This window comes from Trematomus bernacchii, unplaced genomic scaffold (genome assembly GCF_902827165.1).
Source record: "Trematomus bernacchii unplaced genomic scaffold, fTreBer1.1, whole genome shotgun sequence".
Lineage (NCBI taxonomy): Eukaryota > Metazoa > Chordata > Actinopteri > Perciformes > Nototheniidae > Trematomus > Trematomus bernacchii.
Genome location: NW_022987739.1, coordinates 25806239 through 25833900, shown reverse-complemented (window position 1 = coordinate 25833900; position 27662 = coordinate 25806239). Strand labels below are relative to the sequence as shown.

Sequence of the window (27662 nt, the reverse complement as noted above, 5' to 3'; positions counted from 1 at the left end):
CAGATACATTAAAGAAAATGACATAAAATCATGTTTTGGTAATAGTTATTTTGAGTATATGATCCACATATTTTGGCTTTGTTCTCACCACATTCTAACAGGTACACATACAATCATTTGTTTTTGGTTTGAAAATAAAAATAAATCAGATTTCTGTTTTATTTCAGAAGGGCATACATGCAAATGATCAAAGTGCAGCTGTTACTACAGTTCCATCAAAGAATAGGGCAAGTCAGGGAAACTGAGAAATAAGACTTTATTTGGCTCGTACAGGATAAATTGTCCATTAAAACATTGGGAAGCAGTCAAAATAAACTCTTTAGATGAATGTATAGTCAGTGTGAAACGGTTCACAAATTGAACAGCAGCAGGTTGATTCTTAGATCTTGGACCGCAAATCAAAAAGATGTGTCCTCATGTCTCCACAAGTATTTGCATAGGTCTATTATACCATTCATCTTTACAACAAGAATAAAAAAAACATTGTTTATGTAAGCAAGATATGGAAGTTGTCACTGACATCTCCCATTGGAAACCTTGAGTTAATCATTTTGGCCGTCAGCTTCTTCTTTTTTTTCAACCATTTGCTGTCACACTAAAAAAGTCATCTTATAATACAGAAAATCGAAAAAGGCATTAATTGGCTAATTTTCAGTTTCATGTGTGTGTCTGATTTTAAGTCAGTCAACTTTGTATTCAAAGAGGAGGCCGACTGCAGCGTCTAGGTCAGTGATTCCCAGAGAGAGCAGAGTAGAGCTAGGTTGCAAAGCTGAAGGAAAAACACAATATGCAAAGTCTTTACCTGCACAGAACAAAAGCAAAATTAGGTTGTTTACAAAAAATACATGTTTCACATTATGACAAATCTTAAAGTAATGAAATATTTCTTAATTTAAAAAGGCACAGTGTACTCCAGCTCAGTGCTTCTGACTTGATTGTGGCAAATATAGCAATGAAAACTGACTTTTTGTAAACAGTATGTGGCACCACGCTTTATGCATCAGCTCATCAATAGAGTGTATATAACAGCATTGTATTGACTAGGTATTGATTGTCTCTTTTAAGCAAATGTGCCATTAAATAATATTATATTAGGTGTAAATAATGCAAAAGTATATGGTAATGTTTTGAGGTAATTATCATTTTGAAATTATTAAAAGTGCACAAAAAAGTACCTGTTGTTAATATTACTACTTAAATGCATTAATTACAAAGTTTTACATTTTAATTTCCTCAAGTGAACTTTAGATATGACTGAATATTAATAATACAGTGATCTATAGTTATTAGGAAGCCTTATAGATTACCAAGTTTGTGCCCATAACAACTATATTAGGTATGTATGTATGTACAAATAAACAAAAAGTATAATTGTATAACAAGGTAAATAACAAACATGTAACTCTAACATTACTTTGAACATTTCAAAACATTTTTCAATAAATAACAGAGTCTAACTGATTAGGACATTTTACAATTGAAGATTAAACGTATCGTCATTGAACTCTAGTAGATAAACTCTGTAATGGTGACACTGTTTGAAAATGAGTCATTTCAGCACTCTGTGTTTTGAAGGCACTTTATTCCTAAATATACTTTCCCTGACTAAATTATATGAAAAAAAGTCTACATTTTTTTATTTAAAATACTTTAAAGCTATATATTAATTAAACTGGAAGATTTGAATGTCAAAGCAGTTCTATCTTTGTTTAGGTCATAGGCAGAGCTTAGATACTTAAGGCACTTTACAACATCAGCTGTTCAGTTGAAGGAACTCACTTTCTGGAAATACTCTGCAAAGTTTAGACGAGGCTCAACTTGAGGCGGATTATACCACCGTCCTGTGGTTGGTATTTTAGTGATATAATGGAGTCTTTTGCCGTTCCTTGAATTCGTCCGATTTATTTCTTCGTAGGCACTTACGAACAGAAGGTCTCGAATCCCGTTGTCTTTCAAGTTAGATATTTGTGATTCGTAGAAAACACCCCTATTTTACACCCTCAGATGTTTTTTTTCTTCCGTGTTTTTGCAGCAGTTTTATACCAACGTCATAAACACATACATTTGCAAGCTGTACATTCTCTGGTCAATGAGCAGCTCCATTCACAGTCGACATGACATAGTCTTACGTGTTTCGGAGATCTTGCAGGTTAAAGTCAGTTCAATGTCCAGTCTGATATTCAGTTCTCTCACACAGTTCCTCCAGGTAATGTCAGGTTTAGTTCAGGGTTTCAGTGTATGTGCGAAAGGAGATTTAGATCCAGAGCCCACACTGATATAGTCCTCGAATGGTGAGCTAAACCAAAGTGGGCTGGAGGTAATCACTTTCAGACACAGATTATTTGATGTCCTGCTTCAGCCACTGTGTCTTTAGAGCTTCACCTTCCTGTCTGACCTTCTTAACATTGACACCAGCACGTGCTCCCCCGCTATGCTAACCTTTTTGTTGCTGCGCTCCTTTATTACGGTGTGTCCTCTGCACGTGTCTCGCCTCCTCAGAGCTCCACGGTGCGCAGGTGTCCGCGGGGGGAAATCGCAGCTATCACGCTCTGAGGCAAACACTCCGAGTGCTCCACGAAGCTGGTGCAACACGACCAGTGAGGCTTCCCCGGGTGTCCTTTGTGACCGTGACCGCAACCTTTAAATCCTCCTGCAGACACACAGACAGACAGGTGGAGACAGACGTGAGATCAAGAAAAAAACTCCTGGGTTTGTACGTACTTCCAGGCGAAGAGAGTGTTGATGAAATAAATGTCATCATTTAAAGCAGAGTTGTTCAATATCAGAGACATACAGTGTGTGTCCTGTTTAAATAACAAGGAATCAGTATTACAAAAGGATATGCAGTTAGAAAGTAGACCGTAGGTGCCAAAACACCAGACTAGAGCTTTAACGCAAACACACACAAAAAGAAAGTTGATCATCTTGTTAAAGTAGATAGATAGATAGATAGATAGATAGATCGTACTTTATTGATCCCAAATTGGGAAATTGTTTTTGTTACAGCAGCATAAAAGGCATTTTACAATAAAACAAAATATACAAGAATAGAAATAAAATAAAATAAAATATAAAATAAAATATAAAATATACATGTCAAAATACAAAATAGAAAATATACATACAGATATTATATATATATATATATATATATATATACAAATATACAAATATATATATATTCAAAATATATGGAATTATGGAGTATTAAATATGAAACAGATTATGTGTGAGTAAAATGTACAAGGTGGTTTTATTTCTAGAGAAACTATGGAGCAGAGAGTTCTCTTCCAGCCAGAGGTGATTTGTTGTACAGTGTTATTGCAGTGGGCAGGAATGTTTTCCAGTATCTGTCCTTGTGACAGGGGAGCTGCAGCATTCTGTTGGAGAAGGAGCTCCGTTGACTGTCCAGCTGCAGGTGGAGAGGATGGGTGGGGTTATCCATGATGGACAACAGCCTGTTCAGTGTCCTCCTCTCCACCACAGCTTCAAAGGGTTCCAGCTTGATGCCGATGACTGACCCAGCTTTCCTGATCAGTTTATTGATCCTGCAGGTGTCACCGGCTCTGATGCTGCCCCCCCAGCAGACCGCAGCAAAGAAGAAGAGTGCACTAGCCACAACAGACTGATAGAAGATCTCCAGCATCTTACTGCATACGTTGAAGGATCTCAGCTTCCTCAGAAAATAGAGTCTGCTCATCCCCTTCTTGTACACAGCGTCAGTGTTGATCCTCCAGTTCAGCCCATTGTCTAAGTGCACTCCCAGGTACTTGTAGACCTCCACAACTGCCACATCCTCTCCCAGAATGCACAGGGGCAGAGGAGGAGATGTCCTCTTCCTCCTGAAATCAATGACCATCTCTCTGGTCTTGGCCACATTCAAAAGCAGATGATTTCTTCCAGTCCACTCAACAAAATCACCCACCAGCGCTCTGTACTCCTCCTCCCGTCCATCCCTTATACACCCTACCACTGCAGAGTCATCCGAAAACTTCTGCAGGTGGCATGACTCTGAGTTGTATAGAAAGTCAGAGGTGTATAAGGTGAACAGGAAAGGAGACAGCACAGTCCCCTGTGGGGCTCCAATACTACCAACCACCACATCAGACAGCACACTGCCCAGCCGGACGTACTGTGGTCTGTCCGTGAGGTAGTTGGTAATCCAGGAGATGGTGGACGAGTTTACCCTCATAGCCTGCAGCTTGTCACTCAGTAGCCGAGGCTGGATCGTGCATCTTTTGTGTTATACTAATCTATATGTAAACACTATAGGCACATTCACACCGCAGTACTTTTCCCACAAAGGTTCATGAGAACTTAGTTCATGAGAACTCTTTAGTTCTCATGAACTAAGTACAGATCACGTTCACACCGGAATAAGTTCCTGGGGAAGGATTAGGCAAATGAAGCCGCTGACGTCACTACTTCTTCTGCTTTGGGTTTGGCAGGCCGCAAACAATTTCACGGCGTATACTGCCGCCCAAAGTCCCCGGCCGGAAGTCCCCGGAGGTGGGGACTGGCTTCAGTAGAAGCTGCTGGGACTCCCAGCTCCTTCCGAGTAAATCGCCAGAACCCCGACACCTCATCTCCACCGCTCCCATGTTTTCTTTTGTGTTGCCATAAGTTAGTCTCTCTGCGTTTGTGCGCTGGGCGAATGCTAATAATGCTAATGCGAGGATAATAAAATGGCGGCTTCACAAAACATTTTTGGAGTTTTACGGGGCGTGGTTTGCATTCCGCCCAGCCAGCGGCAGACTGGGACTACAAGGGGGGGGGGGGGGAGGTGCTAGTGACTTATCCGACCGGCCCACATCGTCCGATCGGCCCACTTCAGTACCGGCCCATCGGGATTCGTCCCGAACGTCCCGATGGCCAGTTCGCCCCTGCGCCCAGCCAATCAGGAATAGGAACCTTTTTCTCCCACGAAAGTACCTGCTCTCTAGCAGGGACTGAAAAGTGGGTAAAAAAGGTTCTGATTAACTAATTTTAGTTCCGGCCCTTTTTGGTGTGAACGCGACATTTCGGAACTATATCGGAACTAAAGTGGGAAAAGTACTGCGGTGTGAACGCGGCTTATATGACTTCATATCTTTTATACAGTACACAGTTTTTTCCATCCATTCAAATTGTGCATCCTTTGTCAAAATACAGCATGTCTACTGGCTGCATAGTTAATAAAAATAGACGAGAAACCGTGTGACACTGGTATGTGTGATTGTATCTTAATCATCTCTGTTATTGAAGCACACAGAGAGTAGAATAATATGATCATTACATATTTTTGGAAAACTATTTCTCTCAAAAACAAGTTATTCTGCTCAAAAAGAACAGGTGAATGTAATACATTGTTCTCTTTCCATTGCCTACTCTAGAACAATGTGTATATTTTAGTTTGTTTATTGTGAAAAGTGTCTTTTATAGCTTATATTTCCAGAGATGTCCTCGGTGTACCTGGCATGGTTCCTGCACAGCTGCAGCGAGCCTCTTTGAAGCCTCCGCCGGAGCAGAAGGAGCAGCAGTGGAAGGTCCCGTCGTGATACCTGAACTTCCTCTTCACATTCAGGGGAAACGGAGAGCCCTGCAGGGAGAGACAGGAGAGAGACGGGAGAGAGAGAGAGAGAGAGGAGAGAGACAGGAGATAGACGGGAGAGAGACAGGAGAGAGACAGGAGAGAGACGGGAGAGAGACAGGAGAGAGAGAGGAGAGAGACAGGAGAGAGAGAGAGAGGAGAGAGACAGGAGAGACAGGAGGAGAGAGACAGGAGAGACAGGAGAGAGACAGGAGAGAGACGGGAGAGAGACAGGAGAGAGAGAGGAGAGAGACAGGAGAGAGAGAGACAGGAGAGAGACAGGAGATAGACAGGAGAGAGAGAGACAGGAGAGACAGGAGAGAGACAGGAGAGAGACGGGAGAGAGACGGGAGAGAGACAGGAGTGAGAGAGACAGGAGAGACAGGAGAGAGACGGGAGAGAGACAGGAGTGAGACAGAGGAACGAGACAAGAGAGAGACAGGAGAGAGAGAGGAGAGAGACAGGAGAGAGAGAGACAGGAGAGACAGGAGAGAGACAGGAGAGAGAGAGGAACGAGACAGGAGAGAGAAAGTGAGTCTCTGTCCGGGTCAAAACAAGCCAAATAAAAACTGAAAAGTGACAACACCTCAAACTGTCTTTCCCTGATCAAGCATCCCAGACGGTAAATGTTACATCTGAGGCATCCTGTTGAATTATGTTTTTCCTGAAGAACATTTAGTCCACGCTGATTTCATTTGTCAGGATGATGTTAGAAGCCCTGAGGCGGTACGTTGTGAGCTGCTGAGCCTCACTTCATATTCAAATATTCAAAACATGCCCTCTCCAGCTGCAACACATAATTAATAACTGTTTATATAGTTGTAATCGTGTGAAATGCCATTGCATTGATTTGAAACATTAATTGTTATTGGTTTATATTGTGTTGTGACATCTCATCGAGTCAGTTTCGTACCTTGACATGTTGAGCTTTGACACACACCCACACCGAGTAGGCTCCCGTCTCTTCAGGTGTGTATGAAACGCTGTAGGATCCATCGCTGTTGTCAACCACCGTGCTCTCCATTGTGCTGAAGGAAAGGAAAACACATCATCCTGTTAATACTATACAATATCATGGAGAACATTTTACAGATTTGTAATATTAAGGGCTCTGATTTCCTGCATTTTATCCCCTTTCATAAACTCAAATCTTTGCTGAGATCTGATTCTGAATCAGCTGATTCTTAGATCAAAGGAGATTTGTGAAACAATCTTTAGAAAAATGATTCTCCAACAATCAACCAGTGAACAACACATAGATTCATATATATTGATATCCTATTTGCACAACAATTCATTTACTACATAATGGTTTTGATACATTACAGTTCAAATTACTTAAACCGTTGTCAGTCTCCAAAATTGTTGATTATTTTTACTCCAAAAAAACGAGGTGCCTGGGATGAAACTGAGATGAAACCAAGTGTGTGCTTATTTAGTAACAGCTTGGCACTGGTTGCAGTATATTTTTACTAAAGTAATCACAAGAGATGTTGTGTGAGTAATTGTGGTTTAATAATGCACGTCACTCATATTACACACTGTAGATGGAGCACATGGCTGTGTGAGAGTTAATAAACTAAAAGGGCAGGCAGTCATGCATGCAAGCTGTTGTGGATAACTGATGAGGGTAATAACCAGATATTAATCAGACAACCTGGCGTTGCCATTAATGGAATTAAACAGCTTTTTCTCTGGTTGATGAATGTTTAATTAAAGTGAAACATGATCAACAGTTGTTATGTGCTTTTGGAGAGGCTGAAAGGGTGCAGCTCCTCCAACCAAAGTGATAAATATAGCACACTACACAGGTGGGGGGTGTTCTGTTGACCTGCCCTGAGCAGCTGGGTGTCAAAAAAAAAAACCTTCACACCAAAACAGTGTGTGGCTGGGCTGTCAACAAACCTCACTGTGTCCCATGAAAATACAACTAGCACAAATTGTAGCCGTCACTTCCTCCCGGACACTTCATGTCACAATAGTCTGCGCGGCACTAATACACACACACCCCTCACCATATCTAACATTTCTGGTTGCTCTTTATTTTTGTTTCATTAACCCCATCACCGAACATTTTAAGATCTGTATAATCCATTTCCATACATGTATAATGTATTTTTAAAACAAGAAAGTGTATTTGCTATCAATAATAATTAGAAAACGTATAATAATGATAATAATAATAATAATAATAAAATGCAAATAATAATACTGATTCTATAAAAAGGTTTTTCCGATCTACCAGAAACTAACTAACAGTTGCTGAAAAATACATCTTCATAGTCTGGTGGAAAGAAAAACATTATCATTGGCCCTTAGTTCATGCTGTAGAGAATTCCAAAGCAGAACATTTCTCAAAAAGCTGAAATGTTGCCGCAGCCGTCAGACTCTCAGACTCTCACCAGTTTTTCTTCTCCTTGTGAACGATGCTGACCAGGACATGCTCTCCTCCTCGAGCCAGCTGCTCCCCCGCAGAGTCTCTGCACACCAACACGAAGAGACCCTGTTCCCTCTCAGTGCCCCTCTGCAGACCTGAGAGCAGGGAGGTGAGGTCAGAGGTCATGCACAGGTTGTAAACACAAGAGGCTGAAGGACAGATATACACAAACACTCCTATCATGGTTTAAAAGAGGCCCTATAATGCTTTTTGGGGTTTTCCCTTTCCTGTAGTGTGTTATAAAGGTTTGAGTGCATGTTAATGGTCTGCAAATGCTAAAATCCCTGTGTTCCCACCAGAGGGAGTTTCTGTCCCACACACTCCCCCAGCCTGAAAAGCTGGACTGAAAATGGACTCCTTTTATTACTTCAGGAACATAGTGACCTAACTATGTAACACTCTATATTGGCCAGTGCTCTACGTCTGCGTGATAGGCTAAGGGGCAGGACATCACATTAAAGCATGTTAACATGGGCCCCTTTAAATGTGATCCCACACATGTACTTCACAATAAAAGTGGCACTTCTGATACACCACAAAATGAGACACTTCAATATGTGTCTACAAACTACAGTGACAAACCATCTCACACAAAACAACCTCCCACTGCTTACTGAAGCGACTTCCCCTTTAAACATGTGCTGTTTGCAGTCAGTGTAAGTGACTCCAGGCCCAGCTGAGCTTCAGTGCTGCTGACCGGAGTTTTTCCAAACCCTCACATCATTATTTAGTGTTTCATTAACTTGTTCCGCTGTGCCCCAGGGACACACTCGCTGAGGATATTCATCAGCTGCTGTGGCGTTAAAGCAAACATCATTTGTGTTCCTATCGATGATTTATGTTGCTTTGCATTTTATTGTCAGACTCTATTAGCCGCAGGATAATTAACGATGCTTCACTTTGTATTTGTGTTATTACTCAGAGTTTTCCAGGAGCTGCAGGAGTGTCTGTTTAGACGCTGTAGGAGTTGCTAATGCTGCTTATGAAGCTACTAATTAAGTTTCTCCTCCGTCTATTTCTATAACAATACTCATGTTAATCTAGCTGTTTATGAAGCTATGTTTGCTAATACTGCACTGTAACTACTACGGCTCGCATCAATGGTGCTAATTCTGCTCATCCGTTTTATAAGAACTTGTGTGAAACATGTTCATTTGTTTTATTAATATGAGAGGATTTAATCTAATCTAATGTCTGTTTTAAAGAGGCCCAATAGAGAACCACAGTGACGCGTCCTAAAACCCGGATGTAAACTCCTTCCGGTTCCTTCGTCAAAAACCAATGCAATTTCTCCATAGGATTTTGGAAGATAGCTGGAAATAAGGTCTGTGGTTGACACACATTGAAGAGACGGATCACGTTTTGTTCAGCCGGATAATCTCCACATGTCTACCCTACTTTTATCATTTTCGAATCATAAATCTAGTCGCCAGAAGCAAAATGCTAACGTTATGCTATAAAGGAACTACAGCAGGGTCGCTGCTTCAACGTCACGCCAACTTAAGATCCATATTCAAAACTACAGATTCTAAATGGTACAAGTTGAAGCGTTTGTTTGAATAGTTTGCAGGAGGCAGGTACTTGCTTTCAAGCTGAACAGGGCAAACAAACTTAGAGTGTTTACGTGTTCGGTGTAATGACGTACAACGGCCTCGACAACTTCTGTAGTCCTATTCAGCCACATGTTAACAACTGTTACGAACCCACTAGGGATGAGTAAGATAACATACACCAGATGGATTTGGTAAGTAATTATAATAGGATTTAATGAGCAACAACAAAAGGTGCACAACAAAATGAGGTCAAAAGAAGCCTAAGCCAAACAAAGAAGCCAAAAAACAGGTAACAGGAGGACTCTTGAAAATGAGCCTAATTAAGACACCTGAGATCTCTTCCAATTAGCCATATTGGAAGGAGGCTGCAGGAAACACAGCTAACAACATAAACTAAACACACGCTACTCTAAGCACACGTATAAACACACAATACTAAACACGGATTGCAAATCAAACACAGTCTATAGCTCAAGACTGAAGTGTCCACGACACAGGAGCAATATGTGTGAGGCGTCTGATCGCAGCAGAGCCTCCCGAGTGATAATTGGCCCCAGGCTTTGTAGTAATCTCCGGAAGGTGTGCTCTGGGATTGCACGGGGATTGGAGAGCGTCGGGCCCGGCGTGCTCCAATCAGTGTCTTCGGAGGAGGACCAGGAGATGACAGCCAACGACATTGGGGCAACCACACAGCTCATTTACATATTACACACAGCTGCAAACAATCTCAGACAGGTTAACGAGCAGACAGAAACAGCAGCCGTAACAACAACCATCGTTTTTCAGACACGTAAACTCTTCAAAAACCACCAGCGGGGTCACTGCTGATGTATTTAATGTCGTAGAACAAAACGTGATCTGTCTCTTCAATGTGTCAAACACAGACCTTATTTCCCAATATTTTCCAAAATTGCATTGCTTTTTGTCGAAGGAACCGGAAGTGGTAAAATGCTAACTTACTTCCGGGTTTTAGGACGCGTCACTGCGGTTCTCTATTAAGCATTTTGTGGTTTTCTCTTTCCTGTTGTGTGTGATATATATCACAACAGAGATGGCCAGCTAACCAATCAGAGCAGACTGGGCTCTGATTTCAGACAGAGGGTGAAAAGAGGTGCTGCAGCACAGGCAGTATCAGACAAATAAAGAGCTTTTAGAACATTGAAGCATGGAAAACATGTAAAAATACAAATATAGACCTGAGAATGAGCGTAATAGGGCCCCTATAGGAAAAAACTGTGGCTGACTATTTAGCTGCAACTACATAAATCTAAACATAGGGAGGAGGATGTTCCTGTTATTAATCAAATATAGGATTGCTGGCAACAATTACAACCACTGCCATCGCTAAAGCCTCTTGCGACGACTACAATTACTGTCACTTGGACCAGTGGCCCATTACTACTATCGCTGCTGCTGCTAATGGGCGGGAATTATCTGTGAATTTATGTGCGTGTGCCTGCTAAGCCGAGTACCCAGCAGCTGTCGTCGCAGCTGTTCTGGCCCACATTTCACCTGTGCTGCACTCCAAATCCACCACTTTAAGTCCACTTATCACACAGAGGGGATAATCACCAGTGAGCCTCAGTGATATCTGCTTTCTAATAGTCCACATAGAAATCTGGCCCTTATCTGCCACCCTTAAATAAAAGAGTCACACCACATAAAGATGATTGTGTCGGATAAAAGTTCACTTGGGAGGTACAAACAACTTAAAGCTGGCTTAACTAACGTGATACCGTGGATTTATAAAGCACAATGCTACATAAGAAAAGAGTAGTTATGAAAAGAAAGTGTGGATCAATTGAAAGTTTTCATCTTTATATAGCTTTACACACACAGTTTGTTACCGTCAAAAGCTAACACCCAAACAAATACTTGACACAATACAGGGAGTGACATGTCGACGAACAATACACTTTGACAGACAGAGGACTCTGCGTGAAAATCCTTATTTGCTGAGATTTCCCACTTCCTACACAGGTAAACACTACTTAAAGTGTTCCATTGAGGCACGCTGCTACAAATCTTTGTGTGTGTGTGTGTCTGTGTGTGTTGTTCTTCTATTTTGAAACCCTAGAGGTTGAACTTGTCTCTTGTTTTGAGAATAGGTCTTTCTTGCCAATGGAAGATGTCCTTTGTCCACTTGAAAGAGTACTTTTGCTCCTTGCCCTTTTTCTTTTTCTCATTGTGTGTGTGTGTGTGTGTGTGTTTGTGTGTAAACATCCCCTCAGTGCTTGCAGGCTTGTTGAGTCACCTCTACATTCCTCAGTCCCACAGGAATCCTTTGAGCTGAAGCGCCCAGGAAGGTAACAATTAAACTTCTACCAGGAACTCAGTCTACAACGACCCCCCCCCCCCATCCTGCTGGAAGTACTTCCACTGGGTGACTCCCACTAGAAATAGTTTGGTCATTCTTCCCTTCTGGCTAAATAGCACTGTGATGACCAAGAGTGTATTACTAAGTGTATTAATAAGGATAAGTGTAATATTTATTTTTCTTATGGTTAAGTAATCACCAAATCACCTTCTTTATAGAGCCTGTCGATAACAGCCTTAAGCCAAATGGATTTATATAAAATTCAATAAAATAGCTACTTACTGAAAATATTGGAAATACATGATTTTCATGTCAATGTAATATTTATATACAAACGAAAAACAATTTTTTAATATACTTTATTATTATTTATTACTATGACCATTATGTGTATTTGTATGAACAGTATTCACTTTAATTCAAATGATGTCATGTTGACCGATGGACTTCATATTTAATCATTTATTTTAGCGTTGTCATGTACATTTGTCTGCTGTTGAGTTTCTGTTGTGTTTTTTTTTGGGTTTTTTTTAATGTGGAAAACGAATAAATACAATGGTGAAAAAAATAATAACGAAACACCTGTGGTGTACCATCATGCTGACATAACTCTAAAAACAGAAGATTTTGCATTAATTTGGTTTACCTTCTCCTTCGATGGTGCACTTGCTGAGGTCCACCGTCTTGGCGTGGATCACCCCGACCACCGGGAAGCCCCCCATCTCCCCCGCCGGCTCCCAGGACAGGAAGCTGATGCTGCTGCCGTCGTCGGGGGCGACGGCCGCTGGGGGGGGGTCGTAGCTGCTCTCTGCCAGGCTGGTCAGTCTCCTCAGAGTCACTCCTTTAGCGCTCAGGATCTCAGCGTCTGACCCACAGCTCAGCAATCTCTCCGCAAACTCCACACTGCCGCCGACGTCCAGCAGAGCCTGCTGCAGCTGTGCCTGCTGCAGGTGGAGCTGGTTCCTGTCGGACAAACACTCAGTGAATAACAAGCAGCTTCTGAACTGTAAACCAAGGGGGCATGTTGATATATATTAAAGTGAAATACGCAGTACATTCTTCTATGAAAATACAGCATGCCTTATGTTTCTTGACATTTTCTAAACACCTTCTTACATAACCTTCCTCCTCACAATCCATTAATTTCTTGAAAGAAATATTAGTTTCTCATTCATTTTCTGAAAACTTCTCATAGGGTGTGGTTTTCAGAATGAATTTATTATCTCTTAGTAAATTCACAGAAGCAAATTTTCATACTGAGCATGACATTTTATATCTTTACATTAGAAATTAAAGTAATCGTTGCAGATTTAGACCCTGAGTTGAGATTGAAAGCAAGATGTATTGATATTATTACTACAGAACCATACTTACTTAGTAAGTGTGTCATTTAGTTGCCATAACAATAATGTAATCATTCGTACCTGCGTTGGACTCGGAGCTCCTCCAGGCGGTGCAGCAGAGAGAGGCAGTGAGCCTCCACAGCGCTGGCGTAAGCTCGAGCAAACGCCCTCACTTCGTTCGCTGTTGCATCCATCCGTTCCTGCAAAGCCTCCTGGGATATTTCCACCTGTAGCACAGTGGAAAGAATGTCTTATTTTCTCTTTGTCTTGTGGTGCGTGCCAACTTGTTAAAGCACTTTGAGCTACATCCTGTGAATGAAAGAGGTATACAAACACAGCTTTATCATTAAAAACAGTTTGTTACTTGACTGAACTTAAAGGTGGCATAGGTGGTGATTCAGATAAAAGCCTGTTTATAAGTATGTTTTATAAAGTGATTTAAAGATGAAACTGATTTTGCAAAGTCTTGAGCCTAGAGACAAGGCTCAGTGCACTTTCCCTTTTCTAAGCCCAAGTCTGAATGAACCCCACTCTGTTGCACCTTCAGCATGGAGTCCTTCAGGCGCTCCATGCGAGGTCTCAGGCGCACCGTGACCAGCTCTCGGATGCTGTCTCCATGGCGATTGATCACATTTTGAGTGGGGCAGCAGCGGTGGTCTCGGTGCAGCGTGGCGGCACACTCCAGACAGACGGGGAGGTCGCAGGGCTGGCAGAAGAGCCGCAGCTCCTGACCCGGGTGCAGGCCGCAGAGGACGGGCCGGCTCAGAGACCCGCCGGACTTCAGGTCCTGCAGACTCTGGACGGAGTGAGACGCCGTCCGCTTCTGACGCCTGCAGACAGAGAGAGATAAACAAACATGTCTGTATGTTAGAGAAAAGGTCAAGTTCAAACTCAGATGTGGTAGAAACTTTCTTTACAACAAAGGGGTCTAACAACAAGTGTCACACCCAAACAATAAACTAAGATGACAGGCAAAGATGGATTGGTGGAAGAAGTATGCAGATTGCTTTATTAGGTACCAATATATTAATTTCAAAATACTTCATTATGAGTAAAAGTCAAGATTCAAAAAGTTAACTTAAGAAAAAGTACAGAAGTATTGTCAGCTAAACGTTACGATGAAATACTCATTCAGAAAAATGCTTCCATACAGTATGTGTAGGTTATTATTAGATTAGATTGTAAATATTGGGGCCACAAGTATAATTTTACTGTTCTGTTACACAAACTATGTTTGGGACTTTCTTTCTTAACTTTTTGTAAAGTAATAGATATTTTTCCTTTTTCTACCTCAAACTGTTATGTTATGTTAAATTGGTTTAATCTTTAGAGATGCAAAATGTTTAAGTACAAGGAATTCAAAATCTCCTTATTTACTTCTAACCACTGCCAAGAAGAAGTTTGGCAGCAGATACTAAACTACAACCTCGATTACCGAGCATGAAAACAGTAAAAGGTAACATAACATAGCCTACTTAATAAAATAATACATGTAGTGGTTTGACACTCCTACCTGTGCGCCTGGCAGCAGAACTCGCACAGGTTGAAGCAGCAGACTTCACAGCGGCTCTCCGCGCCTCCTTCGCCGCACAGGTCGCACCCCAGCGGGCCGTCAGTCACCAGGGTCTCCAGGAACACTTCGTCCAGAGCCAGGTGGTCGGTGCTCAGCCCGGCCGGTCCCGACGGGGGGAGATCCACCTCGGAGTCGCAGTCGGGACAGAGAACCGTGACGGTGACGGCGGCGCGCTCCTGCCGCTCCGCCGTGTCGCCCTCGCGTTTTTCCGCACTGCGCGAAGACAACGAGAAGGGCTCCAACTGAGCGATACAGTCCGAGCAGAAGGTGTGCAGGCACGGGAGGATTTTAGGGTCCCGATACAACCGTTTACACATGTTACAAACCGCCTTCGGGTTCACTAAGACTAAGCTTTGTTCATGCTCCGAGTTTAATGTTTGCTGCTCCGGGTTTTCTGTCTGCTCGGACTGAGACATTGTGTTTCTGGAGAGTGGTGGAGCAGCAAACAAACCACTGAACACCACCAGAGACCCACCGAGCTACACAAACCCGTCAGGACCGAAAACAAACTTCAGGCTGCATAACGTATGAAACCAACACTACACGTTTTCTACACTGGGATAACAAACATGGTTTAATTCCCCTCACTGATTTAAATCCCACCGGACAGTCCAACCTTTCTTCAGTAAAAGTTAGGCTGCGTTCACTGCACCCTGGGACACTTGACACCTCATTGACTGACAGACCAATAGGAAGCCTCTCACAAAATATGGGGTGGTCCAAAAACTTTCAGGACTTTTTACTTTCTGTCTGGGACTCTGACTGTCCCCATCTACTGGCAGGATAGGGCGATACATTTTCAATAGGATGGAGATTATTTACATTAGGAGTTAACCGAAGGCTGCTGTAATATTGGGATTAATAAAGTACATTTATGTTGATGTTCTGTTGAAAAAACAGACAAACCGCTAAAACACTATTGATAATTAGTATTAATTGTTAATCAATTCCTGAGTTTTTAAAAAGCTGCAAAATCTCCTGGACATCATAAAGAAAATCATCCATGTAAAAATATTTTCTTTGCTGAATTTATTAATGAATTTAGCAAAACTAACAATGGTAGGTTATTCAATTGATAGAAGAAAAACCTTTCTATGGTTCTAGGTCATTATATATGCTGACTTTTTATACATTGTTTCACTAATTTATGACATTCTTCATATTATTTTTCTGGAGTTTCTCTACATGATCTAATTCCATTTTACAGATGGTCAAAAAGCAACTCAAGATAATGGGAATATAAATGTTTACTGACAAATAATACTAATGACAAATTCACTTTAAACATCTGAGAAAATGTTGCTTGAGAAAATGTACCACAAGAATTACATTCTGTCACACGGTAACAACACCCACATCAATAAATAAAACAAAAACAAATAGCATCATCTTTACAAATGACGGATTATATGTGTTTTGAATTAGCTTAATATCTGTATTTACTTGTTATGGGGATGGATTCAGAGGTCTAAACACAAACAGTTTTGAATTAATACTTTCGTTAAGTTCCTAATGCAGCACACACAAGGAGAATCACACCACGATTGTGTGTGTGTGTGTGTGTGTGTGTGTGTGTGTGTGTGTGTGTGTGTGTGTGGGTGTGTGTGTGTGTGTGTGTGTGTGTGTGTGTGTGTGTGTGTGTGTGTGTGTGTGTGTGTGTGTGTGTGTGTGTGTGTTTAGGTGATAGAATACATGCAGAGGACAGTGGTCATAATGCTCAGATAAGTTGAAGCAAATGGGATTGATGCTGCGCTGTAGATTAAGTATGTGTTCCCTGAAACATCAGAATCTGGAAATAAATAAAAGGAGATTCAGTTAATAATCAATATATATAATGATGTGTTGTATTTTCATGTAATATTGTCTTAATATGTTGCCTTTGTTTCACTATTACAACAAATTAGCATACATCAGTGAATGTATTATAACTTTTGTGCACAAATGTTTCTTAGATTCAATTAATCAGTGTTTCTCTTCCATGAAGTTAAAGGACTCGCTAGAGACACAATGATATAAGAAAATGGTCAAAACTAAAGCAGGGGCTGAACAATTCTGACTTCAGTCCCTACGAAAGTTCAGAAAAGGACTTTCAAATCCTACATTTCCCATAATGCAACTCATTAAAGTTCTATTATTACAAACTCCCAGCCTAGTAATTGCTCTCAAACTCCACACTAAAATGTTTTAAACAGTCTCTTTGTCACAGAAGACATGTGTATAATCAGCGTGTTACGGCTTTAAGTGTCCCTATCAGAGTGAACAAATATAATTTTTTGGACATGGGCAACTTTTAGTGACATTTTTTGAGGCGTTACACACAATCAAACTATTTTTTTAACTCCCTTTATTGATTTGTGGGCCAAATGTCTTGGGAGCGATTATTCCCTTGCCCCAAAAATGATTTCTGACACTAAATATCTAGCATAATCAGACATTTCTGTAAAAACATGGCATGAGGTGATAATGTCAGATTACCTGTAACAGTGGCAGTAGAGACGGCGGTCACCAGGTCGTTCTGGATCCTGCAGGTGTAGGTCTGGCTGACGTTGACTGGCTGCAGCACGCTGACTAAGCTGAAAATCCCTGCAGAGTTTTCTTCGAAGTTTGTGATTCCACTCAGGACTTGTCCGTCATTGTGAGACCATGTCACCGTGGGTTTAGGGAGCCACCTGCTCGCCTCAGCAGTCAGGACGCCGTTTGAGAATTTAAATGAGGGGGCTGAAAATGCTGAGACAAAAAAAAATTAATCCATGCTGCAATGTGCATTTTCCAAGGTGTGTTAATAGTTTACAGTTGTAAAACAAGGTTTTAAATTACCAAAAAAGAAAGAAAATTAAGTATAATTAAAAATGTTTACAATACAGTCTAAGATAATAGTACAAAAAACACTCAAATATACTATTTCACTGCCATATTTAGTAAGTAGGGCAGTGGGTTGGTAGATAAACACTTTATAAAAAGTAGAAAACACAATTTAATTTATGCTAACGTAAGTACTGTTCAGTTATTAATCAACAACTGTTACACGCAACGACAATATGGGAAAAGTGGTTGTTATACTGTACATCAATTAACACTTAATATAAGATATGATAAGATATGATAAGTTAAGGTAAGGTAAGATAAGATAAGATAAGATAAGACAAGATAAGATAAGGTAAAATAAGATAAGATAAGATAAGATAGGTAAAATAAGATAAGGTAAGGTACTGTAAGGTAAAATAAGAAAATATATGATAAGATTAGATGAGATATGGTAAGGTAAAATAAGATAAGATATTCTTTACTGATCACAAATGAGGTGGTTGTTTTGTCACAGCAGCAGGCAAACAAGGCATTGCACATGTATTTAAGGCACTTCATTAAAGGGAGATGGAGCAGGATTTGGCGGCTTCTAGCATGGACAACAAAACTTATTTTCTGCTATTAAAGTGTGATACAAACTATCAAAAGTGGACAAACTATCAAAAGTGGACATACTGCTTATAAATGCTAAAAAACTTACCTTAAGGTTAGGTGTTTCCAATGTTGTCAGAGAGATCTATTTGAAAAGTAAACACTCATTGAAACCAGAAAGACGAGTCCTCTTACCTCCGGTTCTCAGGTTGATGTCGACCTTCCCCCCCCCCGCAGAGGAGCTAATGCTGCAGGAGTACTCCCCCGCGTCACTGCCTCTCACCCTCCTCAGCAGCAGGGAGGCGTTCCCCGAGAGTAAAGCATCGGGGAAGAGTTGAGTCCTCCCTTTAAACTGGGAGTTCTGGTCACTGAGTTTTGGAGCTCCGTCCTCATACTGGTACACAAGTCCCGTCAGCCCCGTCTTCTGCCAGCTCACTGACACACCCTTCAGCCGGGCATTCTGACTGTCTGAGTTTAGATAGCAGCTGAGGAGGGCATCTTCCCCGAGGTTAGCGATGGCCATCTTGTCTTTGCTCAGAACCTCCGAAGACCCAACTGAACCAGGCACAGACACATTATAGAGAATATCCTGATTATTAGCTTATTTAAAGGTCTCCTATTTTGCTATTTTTAGGCATATATTATGGGTCTCAGATATATACAAATATATAAAAAACATGTCTATGATGTGTTTTGCTCAAAATATCAAACAGATTTAGACATTTTAGACATCCCTCATATCCCTCTATTCCAGCCCTGTTATACCCCATTCACACCAACGGTGTTTCAGGGCCGGTTCGGAGCTGGAGCTTGAAAAGCACCGGGTTTTCCTGTTCACACCGCAGCGGAGCAGCCTCTAAGCTCCGGAATCCGGTTCGTTTCGAGCACCAAAAAGTTGTCCGTCTAGAAGCAAGAACCGCATACGTCACGCTTACGTCGGAGGGAGGTGAGATTAACCTGAGATAACAGTTAAGGCGAGTACGGCAAATACAAGTTGTAACCAGCAGTAGTGCTGAGCAAAGTGACTAGAACGCAACCACACACTTGTTAAAAAAAACACACTTTATAAAGTCAGGCAACACTAACCAGGCTTCGTGTGATTCTGTTTATTTGTACCTTACTTTGACCATCCGTTCGCTGTTATTGATCATTGTGGAGAGCAGGCAGACGTTTTGTTTGTTATTATAGCAGCTATCGGATGGAATCAATACATGGGCTGCACAGGTTGTCATGTCCGACTATCACAAGTAGAATCATAATGAAAAATACGCCGGTAAAATGTGCCTGTAGAAAACGGCTTAGCAAGTAGTCAGTTTAGCTTCGGTTGCTATGCTAACATCACCCATGTTATACCAGAGAAACTTTCATAACAGCGTTGTGATGCCAAACAGCGTCAATTCAGACTGACACCAAACAGCGTCAATTCAGACTGACACACATTCACTTAAGGGGAACTGGGGATATGTATCAGCTGCTTGTGTGACAGTCAGACAGTGAATACTTTAGAGCCGTGTGAGCTAACCCGGAGCTAACGGGAGAATAAACTCCTGTGGAAGAGCAGCCAGCACTGCAGCGGTCGGTAAATGCCGCTGAAACACATTAATAAACAATGAACCACGGCACTCTGGAGAAAAGTATAAGGTTGGAGAAGTCGTTATTTAATTTAATCTGGCTTCGTATGATTAAAAGCAACACGATCATCGACCCGACACAGTCCCCGGCCCGTTGTTGTTGTGAGGTGAGCTCCGTTGGGGAGAAACTCAGCGACGTAAACTGTGACGTCATGACGCAGCAGCGGCAGCACCAGTCGGGCTCTGAGCGGTGTGAAAAGAGCCGGCGCTAAACCGAAGAACCGGTTCTGAACCAGAAAAGCTCTAGCACGGAGCTAGAAGGGGAAAAGCCTTGGTGTGAAAGGGGTATTAGAGAACTGCTGATCTGGGTCCTTAACTTGAAAAAAACAAAACAAGGGGGAGCTTGTGCCTGCTCAGAATTCTACGAGATACTCAGCTAAATAATGCCGTGATTAAATGCCATATCATGTTCCAAACACATCAAGGATTATATCTGAAACAGTATGGAGCTCAAATGCTTTTTCTCTTGCCGGTTTACCACAAGGTGAGTTCCTTTTTTTATTTCCAGCTTTTTTACACATTCTGGGTGTTTCTCAATGTCGAGGACGCTTCCTTGGTAGGACATGTCTTCCGAGTCACTTGCTTCAGAAGCGAGGCAAGAATCCTTCCTGGCATTCGGAAAACGAAGAATGGGACAGGCTAGCAAGTGTGCAGGTGTGCGTCATATGAGAGGCCCCGCCTTGAATTTTCCGCCACAGATTTTGGGAAATTGGTCCGTGCGCAAAGCATTGTGGGAATTTTAAGACCGCGGAGGATACACATGTGCAGCCTCGAAATTTCACGCTACGAAGGACGCCGGGCTCGGTAGAATTCCAAGGAGCCTGGACATTGGAACAGTCCTTCGGCGGGACACGATGACGTAGCATCCTTGAAATAGTGGCTCTGGAGCATCCTTCCTTGACATTGAGAAACACCCCCTCTCTCCAGTACAGGTTAGCTCTGAGTGTTAGCGATGCCTGCTAATGTAAACAAAGACCATATTACAGTCGGGCATTGTTTCTGATAGCAACGTTTCTGATAGTGCCGTGGGTGCACATTGCCGATATTACGTCATATCGGCTGCAAATCTGGATCAGCTCCGTTGTAGCCCCGTTTTTAGAGATTTGGGTACGGAGGAAAAGAGAGAGAGTTTTATTTTCTGACACTTTGTGAGTTCCCTGACACACCGGGGACACATATTTATAAAAGACATCAAAAAGTGCATTTGGCATGATAGGTCCCCCTTAAGTCCCATTTTTGGGTAGAAATCTCAGGTTTTTAAAGGATTTTTTAAACGTTAGGGGCTCAGTCTTTGAAATCCGTCATAAAACAATATTCACTCAGAAGATAATTTATTGATCACTATGTGAATTGCTCTCTTCCACAAGGGATTTTAATGTAAAATATATGAACAAATCATGAAAAGGACAACCTCAAAAAGTATAATAGGGCCCCTTTAAAAAAAAGGCAGATCAGCCATAGTTAAAGGAAGTGATTTAAATATGTTTTGTTGTGAATTTAATGTGGAAAAAGCTCTATATAAAACCTGAGCCTTAAGAATCATACATATATCACAACATGTGGTGCAATTGCTTATTAGCAAATCTACTTCTTCTTCATTCTCCTTTTGCTTCTTTGATGATAACCTGATAATCAGTAACATATTTATAAATCTTTTGCAGGGGTTGTAACAATACCCTTCAACTGGAAATCCAAACGTTACCCAATACATTTTGTGGCCAAAACTTTATAAAACCATGTCTACATTGAATACAAAAAAGGAAGTGAAAAGGAACATGCTACGTGTTTTCATCTCCCATGAGCATAAGTTCCCATGGCTGTCTCGACAAATAAGGTCTTAGATTGAAATTCAGCTTCACTTGAATGCACACACAGAGGGTTTTAAACAGCATGAACACACCCATGTATCAGGTGTGAGGATACATTAATAAATGATAAGAGGATCTCCTAATGAACAGTCTTACCTGTCAAGGCCAGGGCTAAAATGAGGATGATGACAGCCGTGAATAAAATGATGAGGGTAACCATACTGCAAGAGAAACAAAAACACAGGAAAGAATAAGAAGAGGTCATAATGCAACCTTGAGCTAAAATCTATTTAACAATCATTTTAAAGAAGTTTATATGTGTATCAGTAAAATGCATTCAAAGCGTCAACGGTAAAAGTATTCATCCTGCAGAGAAATGACAATGAATATTTTAACTACTCTGAAGTATGCTAGTCCAGGGTCACAAAATAAATCTGTGGGGTGGTGAAAAGATTATTTTTTTAGTTTAGAAGGAACTGTTGGTTCAAACAGCCGAAAATGTTGAGATCCACCAATTTAATATTAAACAAACATATTTGATCAAATAATATGGATTAGAAGGAGAGGTAAATAATGAATAAAGTACAAGTAAATAGCAATCCAGTACAAACTTTGAGTAAATATACTTGACACTGTAACCACCTAAATCTTACCAGTATTGAATCAACATCAATAAAGAAAAGTGGTGGTATGTAAGTACCTTTATTCTAGTATTGTCCTTAAATACCATACATTTTAATATACTTCTACTCCACTACATTGTAGGAGGAATAAAGTGCACTTCACTATTTATTTAATAACCATAGTGATAAACTTTTACGTACAATAACACATGATAGACGTTATGATATGATGCAGTACTCTATCTACACATTAAAGTTATTATAAGTGGCTCAACATTGACATACAAGATTAAAATGCTCTTAAATGCATTGGCTAGTGATAAAAACAAAATAATGTAATATTCTTCATCATATAATACTGTGAGGAGACATCCTGCATAATAAGTACTTTTTCTTTTGATACCATAAGTACAATTGACTGATTATATTCAGTTTTTGTGCTTTAGATCCAATTCCGGATTCTTTGTTTCATGAAGTATTTTGCAACCCTATAATTTCTACCACAAGTAAAGGATCTGATACTTTCCAGAAGTGGTAAAGAGCACCTTTAAAACCTAAGTCCACACCTGTAGAAAATGATCTGCCCAAGGGAAGCCATGTCTGCTGAAGAAACGTCTCGAGAAGAACTCAAAATTAAATCCTGGTGTTAAGTCAAAAGTCAAGTCATAACCTTCCTCCTAAATATCCTCCATTCCTGAAAAATAATCCACACACACTTCTGCCAAACAGAGTTGTTCTACTTCCACAGAGTGACAGTCTGCTGTTTGGCACTTTAAAGAAAACACCATGAGTAAATATTACCTTTAAGGCGTGGGCTGTCGTCACGGCAGCTCATTTATCTCATTAAAACGAAGGTGCATGCTACTTATTACCAAGCGAAGCCACCATCGATTCAGTAGCTTGTTTCCCAGAGTGGTGTTTTGTTGAATATGTTGTAAAAATGTGTAAAGTTTACTGTATGACATGGATTACGTTCTTATATAGTATTGGCTGCTGCTGGCTTTGTCAAGATAATCAGCATGCACAATTGCTAAAGAATGATAAGTACCCTGGGTTTCCTCCAATAATTTACTCAAGGTGGAGAAAATGTCAGTATGTCACGGTGAAAATGAGTCATAGATGACCACCAGCAGGTATGACATTCAAACTATTCAATGAAAGCATGAACACATATAATTATTCTAAGTTTAACAGGTTTTTCTATGGAAACGTTCCCACCATATAAAGCATTAACCCAATAAACAAGTGAATAAAAATACATATATTAAATTAACATCTATTTTTGTTGGATCCCTTGAGATTGGAATACTTACTTCACGCAGAGATGTCATGGTAAACAAAATGAAAGGCATACTATAATATCATATTTCTAAGCAAAACCAACTTAAGAGTTTTGGACATTTTTTACAAAATAAACTATTTAAAACAGGGATCAATTCTCGTGTTTAAAACAACCTGGTTTGATTGCAAATATGCTGATGCTGCAGGGAGAGAAAGAAACAAACACAATCAGCATTGGAAAGCACTGAAAGCATGGACGGAATACCCCATTGACCACTGAAAATGTTTGCCAACCATCAAGTCTGCATGTGACAGATGTTGTGAAATATGCCCTCAATGCAATACAGCGATGGGAAACAAGAAGTGGCATTAATTAAAATAAACTCTCAGGCGAGAAGCTAATTTCCAACAAAGAGAGCAGTCACAGAAGCTGATTGTTATATTAGTAGCACATAGTTTCTGACCTCTCACCCTTTTTGATTTGAACTAAATGTTCCAAACATTTATTGAGAGAGAGTGCTATCATCGTTCAATTACCCATAATGATTAACCAATCAGGACACAGGATACTTCAATGTTGACCCTTATTTAACCTAAAGACACAGCCACCATTTAGGAAAATTAAACACAACAGTTTTCTGATCATTGGAAAACTGTCAAACAAGGTTACCCACACTAATATTGGTCTTAAATAAATGCTAATTCTGTGATTTTTTCCCCCCTTAAAACCTTCCTTTGGGCCAGGGGCGTGAAGTGTGTATGTGTCTGTATGTGTGTGTGTGTGTGTGTGTGTGTACGTGTGTGTGTGTGTGCGGTTGTGTGGCTAGGCATGCCCTACTTCACTAAGCACAATGGTTAGTGTGCGGCTAATCATCACATAGCGGTCTATAGCCAATTAAAAATGAATGTTTTATGTCATCACCACTAATTCCACGTTTTGACCCAGGTGATTATTTTGTATTATGTGTGTTGTCATTTTACCGTTGTTCCATCATTGTGCGTTCGCTAACATCTTTATTTTGACATGCCAATCGACTCCACAATCGACACAACTCCCATTGACAAATGTCGACAAACATGGCGACATTTATGTTTAAAGCAATATTTCAGGAATTCTGCCAACATGCTTTCTTTTTGAAGGCCAAATGACAAAGTTGACAACACTGTGCATGAACTTTCACAAAATGTTAAACTACTCCTTTAGTTATGTAAATAGTACCTTAAGAAAATGTATATTAATAAAGATAATATCACCCATGTATTATATTTTGTTTTAACATAATTGTAAAATTAACAGCGAAAATAACTAGCAGACCAAATGAGGATGTCGTGGATCTGGGAAAATTCTTAGTTATTTGAGAAGTGAAAAGATATGGCTATAAAGTGCTGAGGGCTGGCACTTTGTGGTTAACATTTCTCATCCAAAAGTATTTAAAGGCAAAATGTAATGCAGAACATTCGGGTTGACTCCTTTGTTAGAGCAAACCTGTTAGAGCAAATCTATTGATATTAAGAAATAGAAGATAACTTAACTGGAGCTGACCCAAAATATCTTACAACTGAGCAATTATCTTTCAGTCAGCATGCCTCTTCATTCTCCTCAGAACCTTTTTGATCAAATAACCAGAGCTGTGAGTACTTTCCTGGTGATAGTTTTTTTTTTCACCCTGCAGTACATACTAGACATGGATTTTGTGTGCTCATGCAGCCACACTACAAGTATCCATTGTAACGGTGTACTGTACATGGTGGCGCCTCCTGTGATCCTCACCTGGGCTGTCAACAAGATTCAGTCTCTCCAACCAATGCAGATTTTTTCAAGAAAGCAAAGACTTATATACAACAAGTACTGCAGATGTTGTGTTAGGCTGCTGTTCAGCTTTTTCAGTCTGAATGGTGTATGGGCAGCTGCTGTTCTGGTTGATGGAGATTGGTACTTTTGCCTGATGACAAACCGCAATGAATCTCAGGTTGGAATTCCTTGCAAAGAAAAGCTGGACTACGACGAGAGACGAATTGAGGCCCATTATAAGTCTCAATCCATGGTAAGTAACAGCACACAGCACTCAAATATGTAAAATTATACCAAAAGTTTTTGGAAAAGGGAAATGTCTCACGTCAATCTTCATGCTAATGTAATTTATTTGACACATTTGGTCATATATTATGTTAAGACAATGTAAAGTATTTCGCATGTATGTTTTATTTGCTGATGTTGCCATGTAGCTGTCAAACAAATTGTATAAAACCACAGAAGAATCATATTTTCTGGAAAAGTTAAACTTTCGATAATAATAATGACTTAGGATGTTTATTATTGCACAGGCTACTTAAGTAAGTCATACCCAAGTTTTTGTCAAATTCAAGTTTGAATGAAACAACAAGATTAAACTTCTGTTAAATTTGAACCTTTTCTATTTTCTAGGATTATGGATATTATGTATTCTTCGGTGTCATTCTTTTTTGGATTATTGTTGAATTCATGACAATTCATTGTGGAAGAAAGAAGATGGATTGCTGCTGTGGCCTCTTCAAGCTGTGTAACACACCTTTCTACAAAATGGTTTATAAATATCGTCTGAAAGAGCAAGTCAATAGCTATTTACGAAAAGAGCTAAACAAGATAGCAAAAGAACAAGCAGAAGCAATCTGTAAGCCCCTCATTGAAAAAATTCACCTTGAAGAGAGTGAATCTAATAGAACAAGTAATGACAATGTAAGCATCAACATCACAGAATCAGAAGCCTGGTGGACCATATCAAAATGCTATTTGGACTCGATGGAACCTGAGGAACAACCGGATTTAGAAGCAAGACCACAGACGACAAACCAGGAACAATCATCAGGAAGCACGAAGTTGGCTGGCCCCTCAAACCAGGAACAATCATCAGGAAGCACAGAGTTGAATGGCTCCTCAAACCAGGAACAATCATCAGGAAGCACAGAGTTGAATGGCTCCTCAAACCAGGAACAATCATCAGGAAGCACGGAGTTGGCTGGCCCCTCAAACCAGGAACAATCATCAGGAAGCACAGAGTTGAATGGCTCCTCAAACCAGGAACAATCATCAGGAAGCACGGAGTTGGTTGGCCCCTCAAACCAGGAACAATCACCAGGAAGCACAGAGTTGGCTGGCTCCTTAAAACAGGAACAATCATCAGGAAGCACAGAGTTGAATGGCTCCTCAAACCAGGAACAATCATCAGGAAGCACAGAGTTGAATGGCTCCTCAAACCAGGAACAATCACCACGAAGCAAAGAGTTGGCTGGCCCCTCTAACCAGGAACAATCATCAGGAAGCAGAGAGTTGGTTGACCCCTCAAACCAGGAACAATCATCAGGAAGCACAGAGTTGAATGGCTCCTCAAACCAGGAACAATCACCACGAAGCAAAGAGTTGGTTGACCCCTCAAACCAGGAACAATCATCAGGAAGCACAGAGTTGAATGGCTCCTCAAACCAGGAACAATCACCAGGAAGCAAAGAGTTGGCTGATCAAGTAGCTTCAATATCAGGAAAGGAAATCAACTAAGTACATTTCCTTGTGTGTACAATGTTGAGGTACTTCAGGTAGTTAAGTTGAGTATTTTCGTTTTCTGATTATTTATAAGGAAACAATTATAATTTTGATTTAAAGGTCCCATGTTTTGGCCATTTCTACTGATCATAATTCCATTATTGAGGAAGAATAGATTTACATTGTTCAATGTTCCAAAATCACATTGGTTTTCTCATACAGCATCTCTGTATATTATGTGTATTCACTCTCTGTCCTAAACGGCTTGTTGGAGCTCCTGCCGCCCCCCCCCCCCCCCCCCCCTCCCTATGAGCCCACTGTGCTCTGATTTGTCAGCTCGCCCACTCTGTTCTGATGAGTCCACCACCGTTACAGTGGAACAGTGATTATGTGTTACAATGGCGTTTGTTAGCAACCATAAAAGCACACCAGTAATGACAAACAGATGAGAATGCTGCGTGGGGTCTGGGTGCCGTGTTGGCGGGACGTTGCGGGGCTCGCTGCTCTGCCCTGTGGGGCTCGAGGAGCGGACAGTGTGAGCTGGATTACTGGTGTCGTTTCCTGGTTGCTGCGTGGGGTCTGCGTGCCATGTTACACGGGAGACTCCTGAGCTG

At 40.9% G+C, this 27662-nt stretch overlaps 3 protein-coding genes across 4 annotated transcripts; 1 reads left to right on the top strand and 2 right to left on the bottom strand.

Moving 5' to 3' along the window:
• Positions 1–239: 239 nt before the first annotated feature.
• trim45 (tripartite motif containing 45) lies at positions 240–16410 on the bottom strand. The gene is made up of 8 exons (XM_034147408.1): positions 14733–16410; positions 13761–14049; positions 13301–13446; positions 12523–12839; positions 7972–8101; positions 6483–6597; positions 5452–5578; positions 240–2650 (listed from the first exon to the last, which is right to left on the bottom strand). The coding sequence occupies exons 1-8, from the start codon at positions 15206–15208 to the stop codon at positions 2496–2498; spliced, it is 1755 nt and encodes a 584-aa protein (XP_034003299.1). The 5' UTR covers positions 15209–16410; the 3' UTR covers positions 240–2495.
• vtcn1 (V-set domain containing T cell activation inhibitor 1) lies at positions 16404–22988 on the bottom strand. The gene is made up of 5 exons (XM_034147424.1): positions 22817–22988; positions 21784–21848; positions 18384–18743; positions 17268–17519; positions 16404–16581 (listed from the first exon to the last, which is right to left on the bottom strand). The coding sequence occupies exons 1-5, from the start codon at positions 22846–22848 to the stop codon at positions 16469–16471; spliced, it is 822 nt and encodes a 273-aa protein (XP_034003315.1). The 5' UTR covers positions 22849–22988; the 3' UTR covers positions 16404–16468.
• Positions 22989–25007: 2019 nt separating this feature from the next.
• On the top strand, positions 25008–27105 carry LOC117495849. Of its 2 annotated transcripts, XM_034147416.1 has the most exons (3): positions 25008–25576; positions 25957–26409; positions 26545–27105. In XM_034147416.1, the coding sequence occupies exons 1-3, from the start codon at positions 25115–25117 to the stop codon at positions 27061–27063; spliced, it is 1434 nt and encodes a 477-aa protein (XP_034003307.1). In that variant the 5' UTR covers positions 25008–25114; the 3' UTR covers positions 27064–27105. The 2 variants fall into 2 exon arrangements, with proteins under 2 accessions (XP_034003307.1, XP_034003306.1); XM_034147415.1 differs by having other exon boundaries at positions 25957–27105.
• The last annotated feature ends 557 nt before the right edge of the window (positions 27106–27662 follow it).